Genomic DNA, 14,803 nt, shown 5'->3' with positions numbered 1-14,803 from the left:
TGGGACTATGTTTTTTTATCATCCTAACATTTTGTTCAACCTCTAATAAAATTTCTCATTTAAAAAATATATATACAGATTTATAACATATTATAATTTAGAGTGTGGTTTCACTTACTTCAAGAGTGAGCTTTTAAAACTTACTTCACATCCTATCTGTCAATTTTATGGACATCTAATCGTTTAGATCTACCTCACTAATTCAAACCATTGAATTTCCCTAGAATTGATGACTAGGATGAGGAGTAAGTTTAAAAAAACTTACTCTTGGAGTAAGTGGATCCCTCTCCTATAATTTATTGTTAACTATTTATATTTCAATTTATCTTTTCAAACAAGATTTATTAAGAGAAAAAATATATGCACTAGGTTTTATACATTGTTGTTGTATCATCCACCATTCATATTTAATTATTATTGTTTCTTCCCAGAAATAATAAAAATAAATGTGAATGATGTGTGTTAGAACTCCAATACACTCATTTATTAAAGTTAGATAAAGCTTTTAAACTATTCCCTCTGATTCTATATATTTCTAGAATTTTTTTATTCTTTTAGTGGGATACTTTAGATTTTGATGCAACATTTCTTCTTTTTCTCTTATTTACCATTTCTTCACTAATAAAACGTGATAAATTTGTAAAATTATGAGGAAATATAAAAGGGTAAACTTTTAATATTACAGTATCTTTTAAATAATCAAGAGAACCAACAAAGCGTTGATCTAATGACGTAAGACCCTGCTAGATTTTCAAAATGACTAAAAGGTTAAGGATTTAATTCCTATGAGTGACATTTGTTGAAAGGGACAACCACACATCTCAAAATGATTAGTTCTTTACCACACATTCTAAATTACATAGTTCTTACCAAAATGTGATAAAATACCCTTGATAATACTAAAATAAATAAATCAATAGAAGCAATTATTCTCCTTAATATGTGTATATAATTAAAGAGAGCTTTATAATAAGGAGGAAATTAATTTGCATAATTAAGAAGAATTTTTTATAGGTGATATTTTTGCTCACAAAAGTCTTCATTAGATATAAAGTTGATGTATAAGTATATTTGAAAACCTATTTAAATTATAAACACAACTTATATTTTTGGAAAAAGAAGCCAAAAAATAGAAGTTCCTCCACCATGTGTTGTTTATTTTAAAGTTGACTTATTTTTTTTATTGAAATATCAATTTTTATTTTATCCTTAATTTTAAGATTATCTCCCTTCTCATTTACACTTCTACCAAACTCCATATTATAAATATGTGTCATGTTGCTTTTAAATATTGACATTGGTTTTTTCACTTCCCATTTTACCTCATCATAAAACTTGACATTTGTGTATTCTTTATTTTGTTAATTATGTAATTCAAGTTTAGCAACTTCTATTTTATTTGTGTCTCATGTTGTTTTTTAATATTGATGTTGGTTTTTATATTGTATACCATTTTAATATTTTTTAGCCTTCGTTATGTAATATTAAAAATTTTATAAAAAAATGTATATGATGGTAAATATTAAAAAATGTATATTAAAAAAAATAGTGTAAAAAACAATCAAAAGAATCATGACATAAACATATAACCTCGTACGCTTTTCTGTAATTTACTATGTAAAAAATAATATTTCTACTTTATCCAAATAAAAGAGATTAGTTTATATTTAGTTTTCAGCTAAGGTACCTAAACATAAACATATTATAATTACTATAATTCACACCAAACGCCTTAGGCTTTGTTTGGGAGTTAAGAGCGAAAGGGAAGGAGAGGAATCAAATGGTTAGGAAGGAGAGGAATCAAAGGGTTAGGAAGGGGAGGAAGGGAATGAAAAATGAAGGAAAACATCTCCCTTGTTTAAGAGTATGAAATTTAGATGAATGAGGTAAACTAATGATAATGTAATAATTTTTTTTTTTATTTTCCCTTAAAAATGTAATTAACAATGAGAAATTGACAATAATATGTAATTATATATTATTACTAAACATATTTAGCTATTTTGACATTTTGTCTCCAAAAAACCCAAAATTGTGGGAACTTTAAAAATAGACATGTGGATGGTTTTAAAGGGAAACTCTCCAAAACATTTCTCTCTTCTTGATCCAACTTCCAAACAAAGGGAAGACTTTCCAAAGTCATTCATTCCCTTCCCCTCCAAAACTCGACTCTCAGATAAGGCCTTAATGAAATAAGAGCCTCCCCAAATGTGTGTCACTACTCATGATTGAATTGAAAAATATATATTTAAATTAAAAGTTTAATATAAAATATTTTTCTGATCAATCATCTTGCTACAGAAGATTGAACAAAGTTACTCATAGAATACAAAACAAAAAATCTAGGAAGATTTAAAGTCATCACTTATACCCAACCACGAGATATCAAGTTGAAAACTAAAAATAGAACATATAACAACCTTAACTTTATTGTAGGAGTGTCATAAATATCATCTTGACGAGTAACGCTACTTTTGTAATAAAGTGATGATGAAGCTAACATATTGGGTAATTCAAACTATATATTTGTAAGATCTAAAATTGCAACAATCATTTTAGTTATCACAATTATGTTATATCAATTAAAAAATTATTTCCCATAAATCTGACCTGCAATATTATGAAAAATCAAATAAGATATACCGAAAATATTTATTTGGTTAATAAGGAAAAGAAACATGCCAAGAATATACTCAGGTAGAAAAAAATAATATATGATAAAGCTTTTTATCTTTGTTTTTTGGTGACAAAACCTTTCTTTGAATCAACCATAAGCAAAAACACAAAAGACATTAAGATTTTTCTGAACTACACAGTTCAATATTCCATTCCAACTTCATTGAATCAAAAAAGTCAAAGAAAAAAGGCACGGTATTTATCAACTTGCACTAATTAGGTTCTGCAGGGCTATTACATTCGTTTTCTTTATCTGGGTACTTCTCAAATCTATCAAAAACTGATTTTGATATAAACTTTTTTTCTAAGATCACTTTTTTTGGAACTTCTTGAAGTTTTTCTATGTTAACTTTGTTTTTCGAAGTTGGGCCATTTTAGCTTATTTTTTTCTTCCTTTTTCTTCTTTTAATATATGGTTGCTGCAAAAAAAATAGTGTTTCAAAGTTTTGTCCTTGCTTCAAGTTGGAGTATGTAGAATCATGCTATCTTTTTATTTTTTTTAACATGTTATGACACATGTCGTTTGCTGTTTTTGTTTTGATTCATGTTCCCTGAGCTTGCAATTTGTATCTTAAATTTGTTTGCAGAATTTAAGGATCATTTTTTGAGCTGTGTTTAGTTGAAGCTGGTTGCTTTATGAAATGGGGTGCTGATTTTGGTTATTGATGGGTAGTAGAACTAGAAAAGTGAACATTAACACTGAGGAAACTAACAAATTTGTGAAAGGGATGCCAAGCTATGCTCCTTCATTACCTTCTTCTAGTTCCATGTAAACTTTTCAGAGAACCCTTTTGTTTGATTTAATTTTATTTTAGACTTATAATAGGTTTCTAGTATCTTTTGATTTAGTGTTATTGTTATTGATGTTGTTATCTTTCCATTTTTAATCAAATCCTAAAGAAACAGGATACATAAGATTTTCATGATGTTGAATGTAGTAAGTATTCTAGTATAAATCGTAATGAACTAATCAACTTGTCATGTTATTGAAGAAATAGAAGGGGTGAAAATAATGAAATTTTTTATAATTCGATTCTTGTTTAATGGAGAATTCTGGGGACGAATCCTTCCTTTTATTTCACCCTCAATGAACTAGAATGTTACGTCACGGCTTCTTTTAATTCTTGAAATTATTGAGCGTTGTAATTTTATTTATCTGTCTATTGTAGCTTCAGCTTTCCAGAAAAGATTGACATGATTCTTTTGGTGCTAAAATTATCTCATGGATAAGTTGTGTTGAGTATGATTTATGGTTTTCAACTTCAATTTAGCTTTGAAATTTGGATTTAAGTGGCTGCATGACTTTCTTGGATGCATACTGCACCTTTGTTATGTGGTTATTAAGATTTCGGTTTTCAGGGGCGTAGAAGGAACTACTGTTCCTCCATCTCGAGTTTCTGAATTTGGACACCTTGAGCAATCTATTGGATTTCGTTTGGAGGACGCTATCAATCTTAGCAGAAGTATGTTATGTACATTTTAATCTCTTACAGTTCGACACCGCACTTTCTTATTTGGTATTCGTTGTTGCTGTGAACTTCTATTTTATCAATTTACTTTTCCATTTGTCTGCATTTGTTAATATGTCAATAACTTTATAGTTACTTAAGCCTTCATTCTGTTCTTTTATGCATTACTCTGTGAATTCCCACTGAGATTAGTGTTATTTTGTTAATCTTCTGAGCCAAATTAAATTTTTGTATATAAACTCTGGAAAAATATTCTTCTAATTGTTGTCATATACTAATACGCCTTTCATTTTAGCTTTTTGGAAATTGTTTTCATACTCGGTGCTCTGTGAATTCACCATAGCCTATTTATATGGGAAACAAATTAATCATATTCTTTTCAATAGTTTTTGTCATAAGTAACATGAGCCTTTCATTTTTCCAGCTCATAGAAACATCTTAATTATCTTCGGCCAAGTCTTTTCCCACTAGGTAGGACCGGAGTTATTTGAATTAACTAATGGGAATTGCCAAAACACTTTGGTTTATCTCATATTCAACTTTGCCTTTTAAACTAAATAACTTGGCATGTTGTCTAAAACCTTTAGTGTCCTTTCATTTTTATATTATCTTCCAGATCCAGTGTTCAATCAAATGAAGTCACATAGCCAAGGTCCCGGTTCTAATGTTCAGTTTGGTGCTTTGGGCAAGGTGATTTCTTACTTTATTAAGTCGAGTGCTTCAAAGAATCAATAAGTCTCAAACTATAACTCGAGTTCATTTGTTTCACATTATTTTTTTATGTGCAAGATACAGTCTGTTGCAACCTCAGATGCAAATCTCTTTGCCACAATTGCTGGGACACAGGCATTGCCGTTACAAAGAGCCTTGCCAGCAAATTTAGCTTACACATCGGCTGGTCATCGTGAGAACTGGGGGGAGTCCGGCATGGCAGTTGCAAGCCCTGTGACTGGTTCTTCAACAGATGACACTGATGATAAAAATCAATGGGTGATTATTTTACTTTCGTAAATCTGTTCTGCTTCTGGAATCAAATTGATTCAATGATTGAAAGCCTTTAAGTGATAATGGTTCAATATTATCGAGCAGATAAACAAATTGTTGCCTTTTAAATGAAATATGGTGTATTGTTGTTGTTTTGCAGTCTGAAAGGGATCAATTAGCTGTTGCATCCGCTGATTCCAGTGATAGATCAAAAGATAAATCAAACCAAAAGGTTCTATAAATTTATTATACTCATATAACCTATTCTTTTGTCATTTTGTATTAATTTTATATTCATTCAGACGTTACGACGGCTAGCTCAAAATCGGGAGGCTGCAAGGAAAAGCAGACTGAAGAAAAAGGTAATTCATTTTGTTTCCTTTTAATTGAAAAATTACTTGTTCTATAAATTTGTTGGGAATCCAATTAAAAGTCTCACATTTGTGAATAATGGATAAGTTGAAATGCATATAAGTGACTAGACCTAATGTCTTCAGTTTTTGGGTCAAGATGTGTTGTCAAACTGACTTATGTGATTCTTCGCTTAGCTCATTTGTCAGATCTCCCATTGATATCGGGCTCCCCCATTCCTAACAAAGTTCAACCAAAAAAATTGGCTACTTTTTGGATGCAACATTATTATATTGTTGATTTTCACATCTCCTTTTAAAGGCAGGATTTTTCCGTATTTCATCTATTACAGGCCTTTAATATCTTATGATTTTCAATCCATCCTATTAAATATAAAACCGTTTATAAGCCTTCCCAAGAAAAAAGTTATATTTTGAGAGAGTTGGTAATTGACATTCTTGTAATTAAAAGTTAAAATTCAGCACAAATTACACTAGGCTTGTGATTTATCCATGCTTCAAGCTCAAAAGGCTCATGTTAAGGGGTGTCTTAAATATAAAAGCCATTCATAAGGCTTGAAGTAACAACTTCAAGATTTTCGGAAAGTTGGTGATTGACACTTTCTATATTCATTCAGGCATATGTTCAACAATTAGAGAGTAGCAGACTGAAACTAACCCAGCTTGAGCAAGAGCTCCAGAAAGCCCGCCAGCAGGTCTGGACACATTATCTTAATCACTTCACTATCTCTTTTCGAAGTTTTTTGCTTATCCTATTTAAAGCCCTCCACCCCTTTTCTCACAAACTTTTTTAATCTGGCTGTTATTACTTAATGCATACATTCATTGGTTATTACTCTCTTGTAGGGCTCATTTATTTCAGGCACGGGAGATCCGGGCCATTCAATGAGTGGAAATGGTATTTAAACCTCTTGTATCTCTAATCTTGTGGCTCAAGCTTTGTAACTTTAGCATTGGGTTAATAGACCTTCTACTTGGAGAAGATTTTTGAAATGTTGTGTTTATTAGTATCCAATTTAAAGCTGTAACTCTGGCCAATGTAAAAGCCGGTAACACTTGGCTTGACATTCGATTAAGAATTTCACTGTCCTGAAATGGTGAATAGCTTTATGTGTATATATGTAAAATGGATATATTTGAAGCACACAGATGAAAAATTGTCGGGTTCCATATTGAGTTTAAAAAGATTAATGTGATACTTAAATCATGAGGCTCGCCCATCTAATGGACTCGTCTTCTGGGATGTGCTCTCATCATGGGCTTAAGCCATAACCGACACTGATTAATTTGATTGCCTTAACTCAATATGGAATCTTTGACAAGCCAAACTATGTTCTAAACCAAAAGATGGAACTCTCTCATTTTGGAACTACTGTCAAAACTTTTCTTTAACTTTCTGGTATGCATAAAATCAGCTTCGGTTTGTCGACTGACAATTTGAGAGTTAAATTTGGCCATATGTTCCTTGAGGGCTTCCTGTTATTAGTACCTTAGACTCTCTTTTCCTGTCATTTTCTCATTGTGCATGTCGATGCACAATATTTATCGAATAAGTTCTCCATGAGATACTGTGCTGATTCTTTTTCAGTAATTAAAACTGAAATTTCTTATGTAGATATAAATTTCTTATGTTTCTTTTGTACTATTAGTCACTGGCAAACATGTTTATCTAAAGAATACTTGGTTGAATCTTGCACTTCAATACTGCACTCCTCTGATACTTAACAGAACACAGTGACCTATTTGATGGCCTGCTATATTATTTTGTACTCTGACACCTTAGTACTCAGTAGCATCGATGTTCAGGGGAAGGGCTGCAGGGATTTTGCAAAAGTTTGTGTTATTCTATTCGGATCCTAAATCATGTGTTAATCATCTTTGTATGTAGGTGCTATGCAGTTTGATGCAGCGTATGCACGATGGTTAGAAGAGCACAATAGGAAAATCAATGAGCTTATGGCTGCAGTAAATTCTCATGCCGGAGATATTGAACTTCGTACAATTGTAGACAATGTCATGACACAATTTGATGAGATCTTCAAGCTGAAAGGTATTGCAGCTAAAGCTGATGTTTTCCACATTCTGTCCGGAATGTGGAAGACTCCAGCTGAGAGGTGTTTCATATGGATTGGAGACTTTCGCTCATCCGAGCTTCTCAAGGTGGGAATTTTCTATACATCTATTATGATTTCTTGGGAATATCTAGTACATATGTGCTGTATTCAGCTCGTTAGAAAAAGCAGTCTCTGATTTTTGCATATGGCAGTGTAATTTCTGTTCAACAATAGTTTTCATTATACTATTTTTTATCTTAAAATTATTTTAGAACAATGTGATTATGTTTCAGTATCTATTTAATATTCTTAAGTCGAATTCCGAAGATAAAAGCCTAGGATTGAAATGTTTATTTCTTATATATTTGCGAACTATATATGGAGTTTATTCGTGTATGTATTCCTCTATAAACATGCCTGAGTTGGAACAACTTTAATGCACACCAGTCACCGACGAGATTAGTTTTACAAATTTCTGAGGGCAGATCTTACATAAATTGAGTTGCCATGTCAATTGTGCAATGGACCAATGGACACAATCACTTGGTTTTATAAACATTTCATGAAGGGCCTAAACATGAATATAATGAATTATTCATAATAGTGTTACTTGCTTCTTTTTTTGGGGGGTGGGGGCTCTGAATGGGTTTGTATGACACATGTTTATGAATGGGTTTCATAGAAGATTTTCTGACAGCTTTTGGATATTCTTTGAACTTTTATAGTATGTAATCATTCCACAAGAAACATGGAAACTATTTTAACGTGAATTGTTTGCCATACTGTCATTTGGATTTGTAAATTGCCTCATCTTGATTCGAGGGTAGGACTGCGTATATCTACCATTTCCAGACCACACTAGGTGGGAGCCTCGTGCATTGGGCTGCCCTTTTAAATGCCTGAATAATCCCCCTTCTCCTAAAAGAATATAAAAGATGAAGTGAGAGAAAAGCAACCGAGGATTCAAACTTTGTGAAACCGAAGTTCTTTAGGTTATTGAAGCTTAAAACTCCAGATTTTATCAATCCACTTTATTCATGTTCAAGAAATAACTATGCAACAGTTATATCTTGATAACACTATTCTGATATTGAATTTTGAAGTTCCCATCCTTTTGTTATGTTATGCTATCTAACATTAAAACTGGATTGACATGGGTGTAGCTGCTTGCAAATCAACTCGAGCCTTTGAGCGAGCAACAATTAATGGGCATCTACAACTTGCAGCAGTCTTCCCAGGAAGCCGAAGATGCTTTGTCCCAAGGAATGGATGCATTGCAGCAATCACTGGCTGAGACATTGGCTAATGGTGCTCCTAGCCAATCAGGGTCTTCAGGAAATGTGGCAAATTATATGGGGCAAATGGCTATGGCCATGGGAAAGCTTGGTACTCTTGAGGGGTTTCTTCACCAGGTAAATAACTGTGTGCCTGTTTTCAGTGTCTAATTCGTTGGTCTCAAGTCTCAACTTTCATCCTTTAGAAGAAAAAAAGGTGTAGTTAGGAGCTTTAGAACTACATAATAGGTGAACCTAGAAATTTATGTTTGTAATATCCATTTCTTTCTCAGTCAAAGCAACATCATGTTTCAGCTTCACTAGAATCATCTAATTATTTGTAGGAAGACTAAAAACCATGGAAAGAGGCCGATTCCAAGACTCAAACTTGTGACCACCTTGTCACTTGGCAACAAATTTAACCGTTGCGTCAAGAATCCATTTTGGTAGAAAAATTAACAAAGGCTAAAATAATATAAATAGAATGAATGCCTTCTATTCTAGCCTTCGACTGGATTACGGAGGTAGTCTAGTTGCATGCAAGCTACAACTCAATGTGTATTTTTTTGTATAACCAATGGTATCTCCTCACCTTAGGGTAAGAAACTAATCCCTTTCGAGGTATGTAACTGCCCCTTCCAACAAATGTTGCTCCCAAGAATCGAACCTTTGACCTAGCACGATACATGGGGATCCAGTGGGGTGTATCACTCCAAAAGAAAATGATTGAAGGAATAATATAAACAAAAAGATGGAAACATATCAAAGGCTTCAATGCAAACCTATTTGTAAGCCTAAAGGAAATAATTAATATTCATGCACTAAAGAACTAGACCCTACTGATCCAGATTAGTGTAACTATGATGGATATATTAATCAGCCATGAAAGTTTTAGTCACTATTTATCAGGTGGTTGTTTTCCATGTTGCTCCAGGCTGATAATCTGCGGCAGCAAACCTTACAACAAATGCTTCGGATATTAACAACCAGGCAATCAGCTCGAGCTCTTCTTGCAATAAGCGACTATTTTTCTCGGCTGCGAGCCCTAAGCTCTTTGTGGCTTGCCCGGCCAACAGAGTAAAGCATTTCGATGCACCATTTATCAAGGCTAATCAGGTCATGGACATGCAAATTGGCCCTTCACTTAAATGAATTCATGGAAATTTGGTGTCTTTTGACAATGAATTCCTTGAGATGCATACTAGTGGTTCTGTAAGGTTAGTTACTAAGTTTTCTACTCACCATTTGTAATTTATCCACTTAATGCTGGGGTGGTACAGTATTTTCTTTTGACTTCTTTTCCTATACTTTGAAATATGCTCAATAATCATATTATGTAAATGTTTGTTATATAGTAGTACTTGTGTTACAATTAATAGTGTTGTATTTAAGAAATCAGTGTATTTGAGGAATGTTTATTCTCTTCAGTTTCTTTTCCATTTTAAGGGTTTGTGGCTGCACATATGTGTATAATGCCTCAATGGACCTATGCACGTGATCATATTTTATCTCTCAAACTTTGTACCACTTCATATACGTTTTTCATTATTATTGATCAGAAAATGTAAAGTTAATATATATTTAATTCATGTTTTATTTTTCCGACCAATGAGAAATAAGCGGTACATGAAATGATACAAAGTTTGAGATAGAAGATATAACTATACCACATATTAAATTTTCATAAAGGAACTCTAATAATAATAACATTCGAACGGTATAAAACCGGGTATCAAGCAATGGAATCGATACTGCATACCATGTTATAATGATAGGTAATTTGCACTTGTAATTCCGTAACATTTTTTTCGCTGCTCCAAATTTGGGATAGTTTGAGTTCCATGAAGTAATTTTAAGGTAATTAAGCAAATCAACAATTTTGTATAATGCGCAAGTACTAAAACGTGAACAACAACAAAAAATTCCTAAAAACTATTCGGGTTGGAGGGTACAAAATGCCTGCAGCCTCTGGTGTTTCAAATTGTGGACTATAATATTGCAATTGCGATGACCATTGTAACTGCGGTGATACTAAATTACAATGACTGCATAGGGTTGTAATGCAACCACATCGGAGCGTATTAGGTCACAACGCAACGACATCAGACCGCATGAGACTACATCGATATCAAAAATATTTTTTTACTCACAAAATAATTTAAATCACAACGACTATAATCCGAATCGTAACTATCACAATATATACAATTATAATAATCACATCTGTGACCACAACCATAATTTAAAACATTTTTTTATGCCCATTTGAGTAAGATCTATATAATAAGAAGAAATGAGCTCTTATGGAGCATGAGTGCATGACCAAAATGCAAATACCAAACTATCAAGGATGAAGAACACATTTATTCTCTTAAAGATTATATTACTCTTCATGTCATTTGTTATTATTGAAAAATATATTTAAGTTAAAAGTTTGATAATTAAGAGTTTTTTAAAATGAAATATAAAAAATAACAATAAATTTATCAACTTCATTTATCAAAATTGAGTTTATTAATAAAATTAAAACATTTTATCTTTTTTAATCAAATTGTTTGACGAAATAAAGACATTTTGGTAACAAAATTTATTTATTATACATAAAATTTTAAAAAAGATAATATGTATAGTTTAGAATATTTAGTCAATTATTCCATAATACAAGTTTTTGGTTACTACCAGATTTGTAACCAAAATGTTACTTTGAAATAAATAAAAAATTAGAAGAAAATCCCATTAGAAATGTTTTTGTTGGCTATTTAGTTCTCACTTGTGGAAAAAGGGTGAAGAGTAAAGGACAAAAGGGTCTTCTTCCAAGGAAATAGGTGTAACACGATCATTCTAGTTAGCTTGAACCAAAGTAAGTTTTTCATTACGTTTTTAACTTCCTTTAACTATTCAATTCGTTACAATTTCTCATTTTTTTAATCTTATCATGTGTCTGATTCTGCAACTCAAACCTGTCACATACCAAAAACTACAACAGTTGCACCGATTTCACTTACTTCTTTGTTTGGTAATTGAGCATAAGGTGTTTGATGAAATGTCTCAGTCAATATATCCCTACTCTCACGTGGGTAAATTGGATATACATGTATTTGTTGTTGATTGTTGATTGTTGATCCTGGTTGTTGTTTGTTTTCCAAAATTAAAACAAGAGGGGTACATAGTTTATGCTAACCAAATAAAAATGAGCATATTACTATTTGATTTTTTTTCTGTCCCGATTACTTTGACGAAGAGGGTAAACTTGGCACAATGGTAAGATTGCTGCTGCGTAGTAATCATATGGTTATAGGTTTAAATCTTGGAAACAACCTCTCTGCGTGTAGTTGCAAGACTGCGGTACATCTACCCGCTATATAGGTGGGAGGATCATGCACCAATGCATCCTTCATCATGGTTACTTTGAGGATGAGCTTTGGTGCAAAAGTAACCAAGATTGTAAAAATAGTCTCTTTCGTAACCCACCGTGTATTTATCCTAATCAGACCCCATCGGGCAAATTTGCACTTTGTTGCCCATTTTTATTGTTACTTATTATTCACTATCTTTGTTTATATTTTGGCATTAGCTGAACACTTATAAGAATAAGTAGAGTTATTTACTAGTAAATTATTTTGACTTTTTAGCTGCATATGATTACAGGGCTCGATCTCTACAAAGAAAGAAATATGCCTCACAGAACCCGACCAATGCCTGCGCTATTGTTGTTTACTGGACTAAATGCAGTTTTGTGCGTAACCATTACTCCAGTCTATGATTATGTATGTTTTCATCCATACTGGGAACGAAGGGTGAGATTTTTGCTCCTTTTTTTATTTTTGATGTTCTTTCAGAGAAAGAAAGTACATATACCATTTTTTTCTACATCATCTGGTTCCTTGTACCAATGAAACTTATGTGAGATTTTGCTGGTTTACTCTAATCACTGTTGTTATTGACCCAATGTTCCATAGAGCAGAAATCAGTTTCATTAGTTCTTGGATTTGGTTATGTACTATGTAATCTCTTAAAAATATTGTTAATTTAAAAGAAAACAAAAAACGCCAATATTCGCATAAAACCCACATTTGGTGCAAGGGTGTTATTGTTTATAGACTTATAGATTGTATTTTCTGATCAAATAAAAACATTCCATGTATTAGGCCTTTGGTCCGGAATTGACCTTAATGATATATTGGATGTTCTGTGGGCAGTTCAACTCAAATTTCTCCTTTTATTGTTCTCTTTTCTGGAAGTAGAAATAAGAAACACCAAACTTATCTTTCCTGGTTAATTAATAGTAAGCATGAACCAATGCCATTAAATCTATTGGTCACTATATCTACTATGGCTATGACTAGTATATATATATGTATATGTATGTAAGTCAGTGAAGAGAAGTTAACTTGAGAGAGAAGAATATAGCTCTGCACTGCTATAATTTTGAGTATGATGGTAATATTTTCCTGAATCTAGCTGATGTTGCCATTTTTAGTGACTACTTGCTTTCTGAAAATATTTTCCCAAATTGAAAGTTATACTGTTAAGCTTTATTGAGCTTATAACTGGAATATACTTCATCTGTTTAGCCTATGTATGATAAGCATTCTTGAATTGGCTTTTTCGGAAAGCTCAAAACCTGAAGCAATTCAGTATGTGGGATTTGTTTACAGATTTTGCTTGGGGTTGATTAGTTTTAAAATAGTGGGAAGTATATCTGCCAGTGTGTTAAATTTCTGTCTTTATTGTGGTCACTGTTATTGTAATTGCGGTCGTTGCAGCCATTGCAATGTAGATTGCGGCCGTTGAGATGTGAATTATTTTTGAGTAAAAAATATTTTTAAAATCAATGCTGTATGATGCAGTCCAATGTGGTTGCATGCGGCCTGATGCGGTCCAAATGCAGTCTGATGCGGTTGTATTATACTACAATTGTAGTATGATGTGGTTGAGGCCGTCACCACAATTGCAATATTGTGGACACATCACGTGATGCGGTCCGCAATTTGAATCACTGATATCTGCATTTGAGTTGTTAATTTGGCTTTTTCACTGATTGTCACACAATCTTTTGTTACAGAGGGAAAGACGTCGTCGGGAACGTGAAGCTGCTGTAGTTAATAGTTCGAGTTAACCATAACCGGATATACTTGGAGAACCATTCTGGACCTGGCTTTTTCTTGCCTTCTTTCCCTTTCATGATGTAAAAGTTTTCTCTTGGGATCTTCCATGTTGGAATATCTTGTCATAAAGTCTGAAATCTTGAACCATGTTGGCTACCTTATCTTTGAAGTTATCTTCTTTTTACTTTTTTGTACTTGTTTGGCCATTGATTTGGATGAATTTAGATGCTATCAGTTTAACACAAAGATAAGGACCTGCAAATGGAGAGCTGTGTGATTTATGTACATGGAAATGGGTAGGTGAATGAAAAAAATTGCTTTTAGTCCCTATAAAATTTTATTTTTTTTGTTTTTAGCCCGAACTATTATGCGACATGGCGAATCGAAGTTGAAGGAAAGAACCAAACTTATAACAGTGAGCAATGGTACGGATGAAAAACCTAAAGAATTGGAATGTCACTCTGCAAGCATTGATGGTATAGGAATTCAGAGCATATATTGTGAAGGGGTGCTATCTTACTGGTAAAATGGTGTTTTTGATGTTATTAGAAGAAAAAGTCTCATATACGATAATAAGGAATTGACTAAATTAACTTTAGTTGTTAAAAAGAGTAAAATGGGTTAAGGATTAAGTTGGGCTACTGTAAAAAATTGTAAAATTATTACTTTTGCTTTTTAACTTTATGTTTGTCTCACTTTAGTCTTTTTTTTTTTTGGTCCTTTAACTCTTTTTTGTCATTACTGTTACATCAATTAAATTTCTATGATTTTCCAACATGTGGCTAGAGGAGAGGAAAATACAATATTTTAATCAACTTAATGAAATATTCTAACAAAGCAAACAAAAACAAAGTTAAGGGACCAAAT

At 32.6% G+C, this 14,803-nt stretch overlaps 1 protein-coding gene across 4 annotated transcripts; it reads left to right on the top strand.

The window, feature by feature from the left end:
• Nucleotides 2,748-10,255, top strand: LOC109347494 (transcription factor TGA2.3-like). Of its 4 annotated transcripts, none has more exons than XM_019587379.1 (12): nucleotides 2,748-2,933; nucleotides 3,264-3,445; nucleotides 4,036-4,139; nucleotides 4,762-4,835; nucleotides 4,935-5,135; nucleotides 5,290-5,361; nucleotides 5,432-5,491; nucleotides 6,118-6,195; nucleotides 6,347-6,398; nucleotides 7,389-7,660; nucleotides 8,718-8,966; nucleotides 9,738-9,846. In XM_019587379.1, exons 2-12 carry the CDS (start codon nucleotides 3,342-3,344, stop codon nucleotides 9,765-9,767), a joined length of 1,296 nt encoding a protein of 431 aa, XP_019442924.1. In that variant the 5' UTR covers nucleotides 2,748-2,933; nucleotides 3,264-3,341; the 3' UTR covers nucleotides 9,768-9,846. The 4 variants fall into 4 exon arrangements, with proteins under 4 accessions (XP_019442924.1, XP_019442925.1, XP_019442921.1 ...); XM_019587376.1 differs by having other exon boundaries at nucleotides 2,750-2,933; nucleotides 9,763-10,255; XM_019587377.1 differs by having other exon boundaries at nucleotides 2,751-2,933; nucleotides 4,941-5,135; nucleotides 9,763-10,255.

The sequence above is a fragment of the Lupinus angustifolius genome, chromosome LG05 (assembly GCF_001865875.1).
Source record: "Lupinus angustifolius cultivar Tanjil chromosome LG05, LupAngTanjil_v1.0, whole genome shotgun sequence".
In the NCBI taxonomy this organism is placed as follows: Eukaryota; Viridiplantae; Streptophyta; class Magnoliopsida; order Fabales; family Fabaceae; genus Lupinus; species Lupinus angustifolius.
Note: the sequence above shows the minus strand (reverse complement) of the source record. Positions and strands in the feature narration are given on the sequence as shown.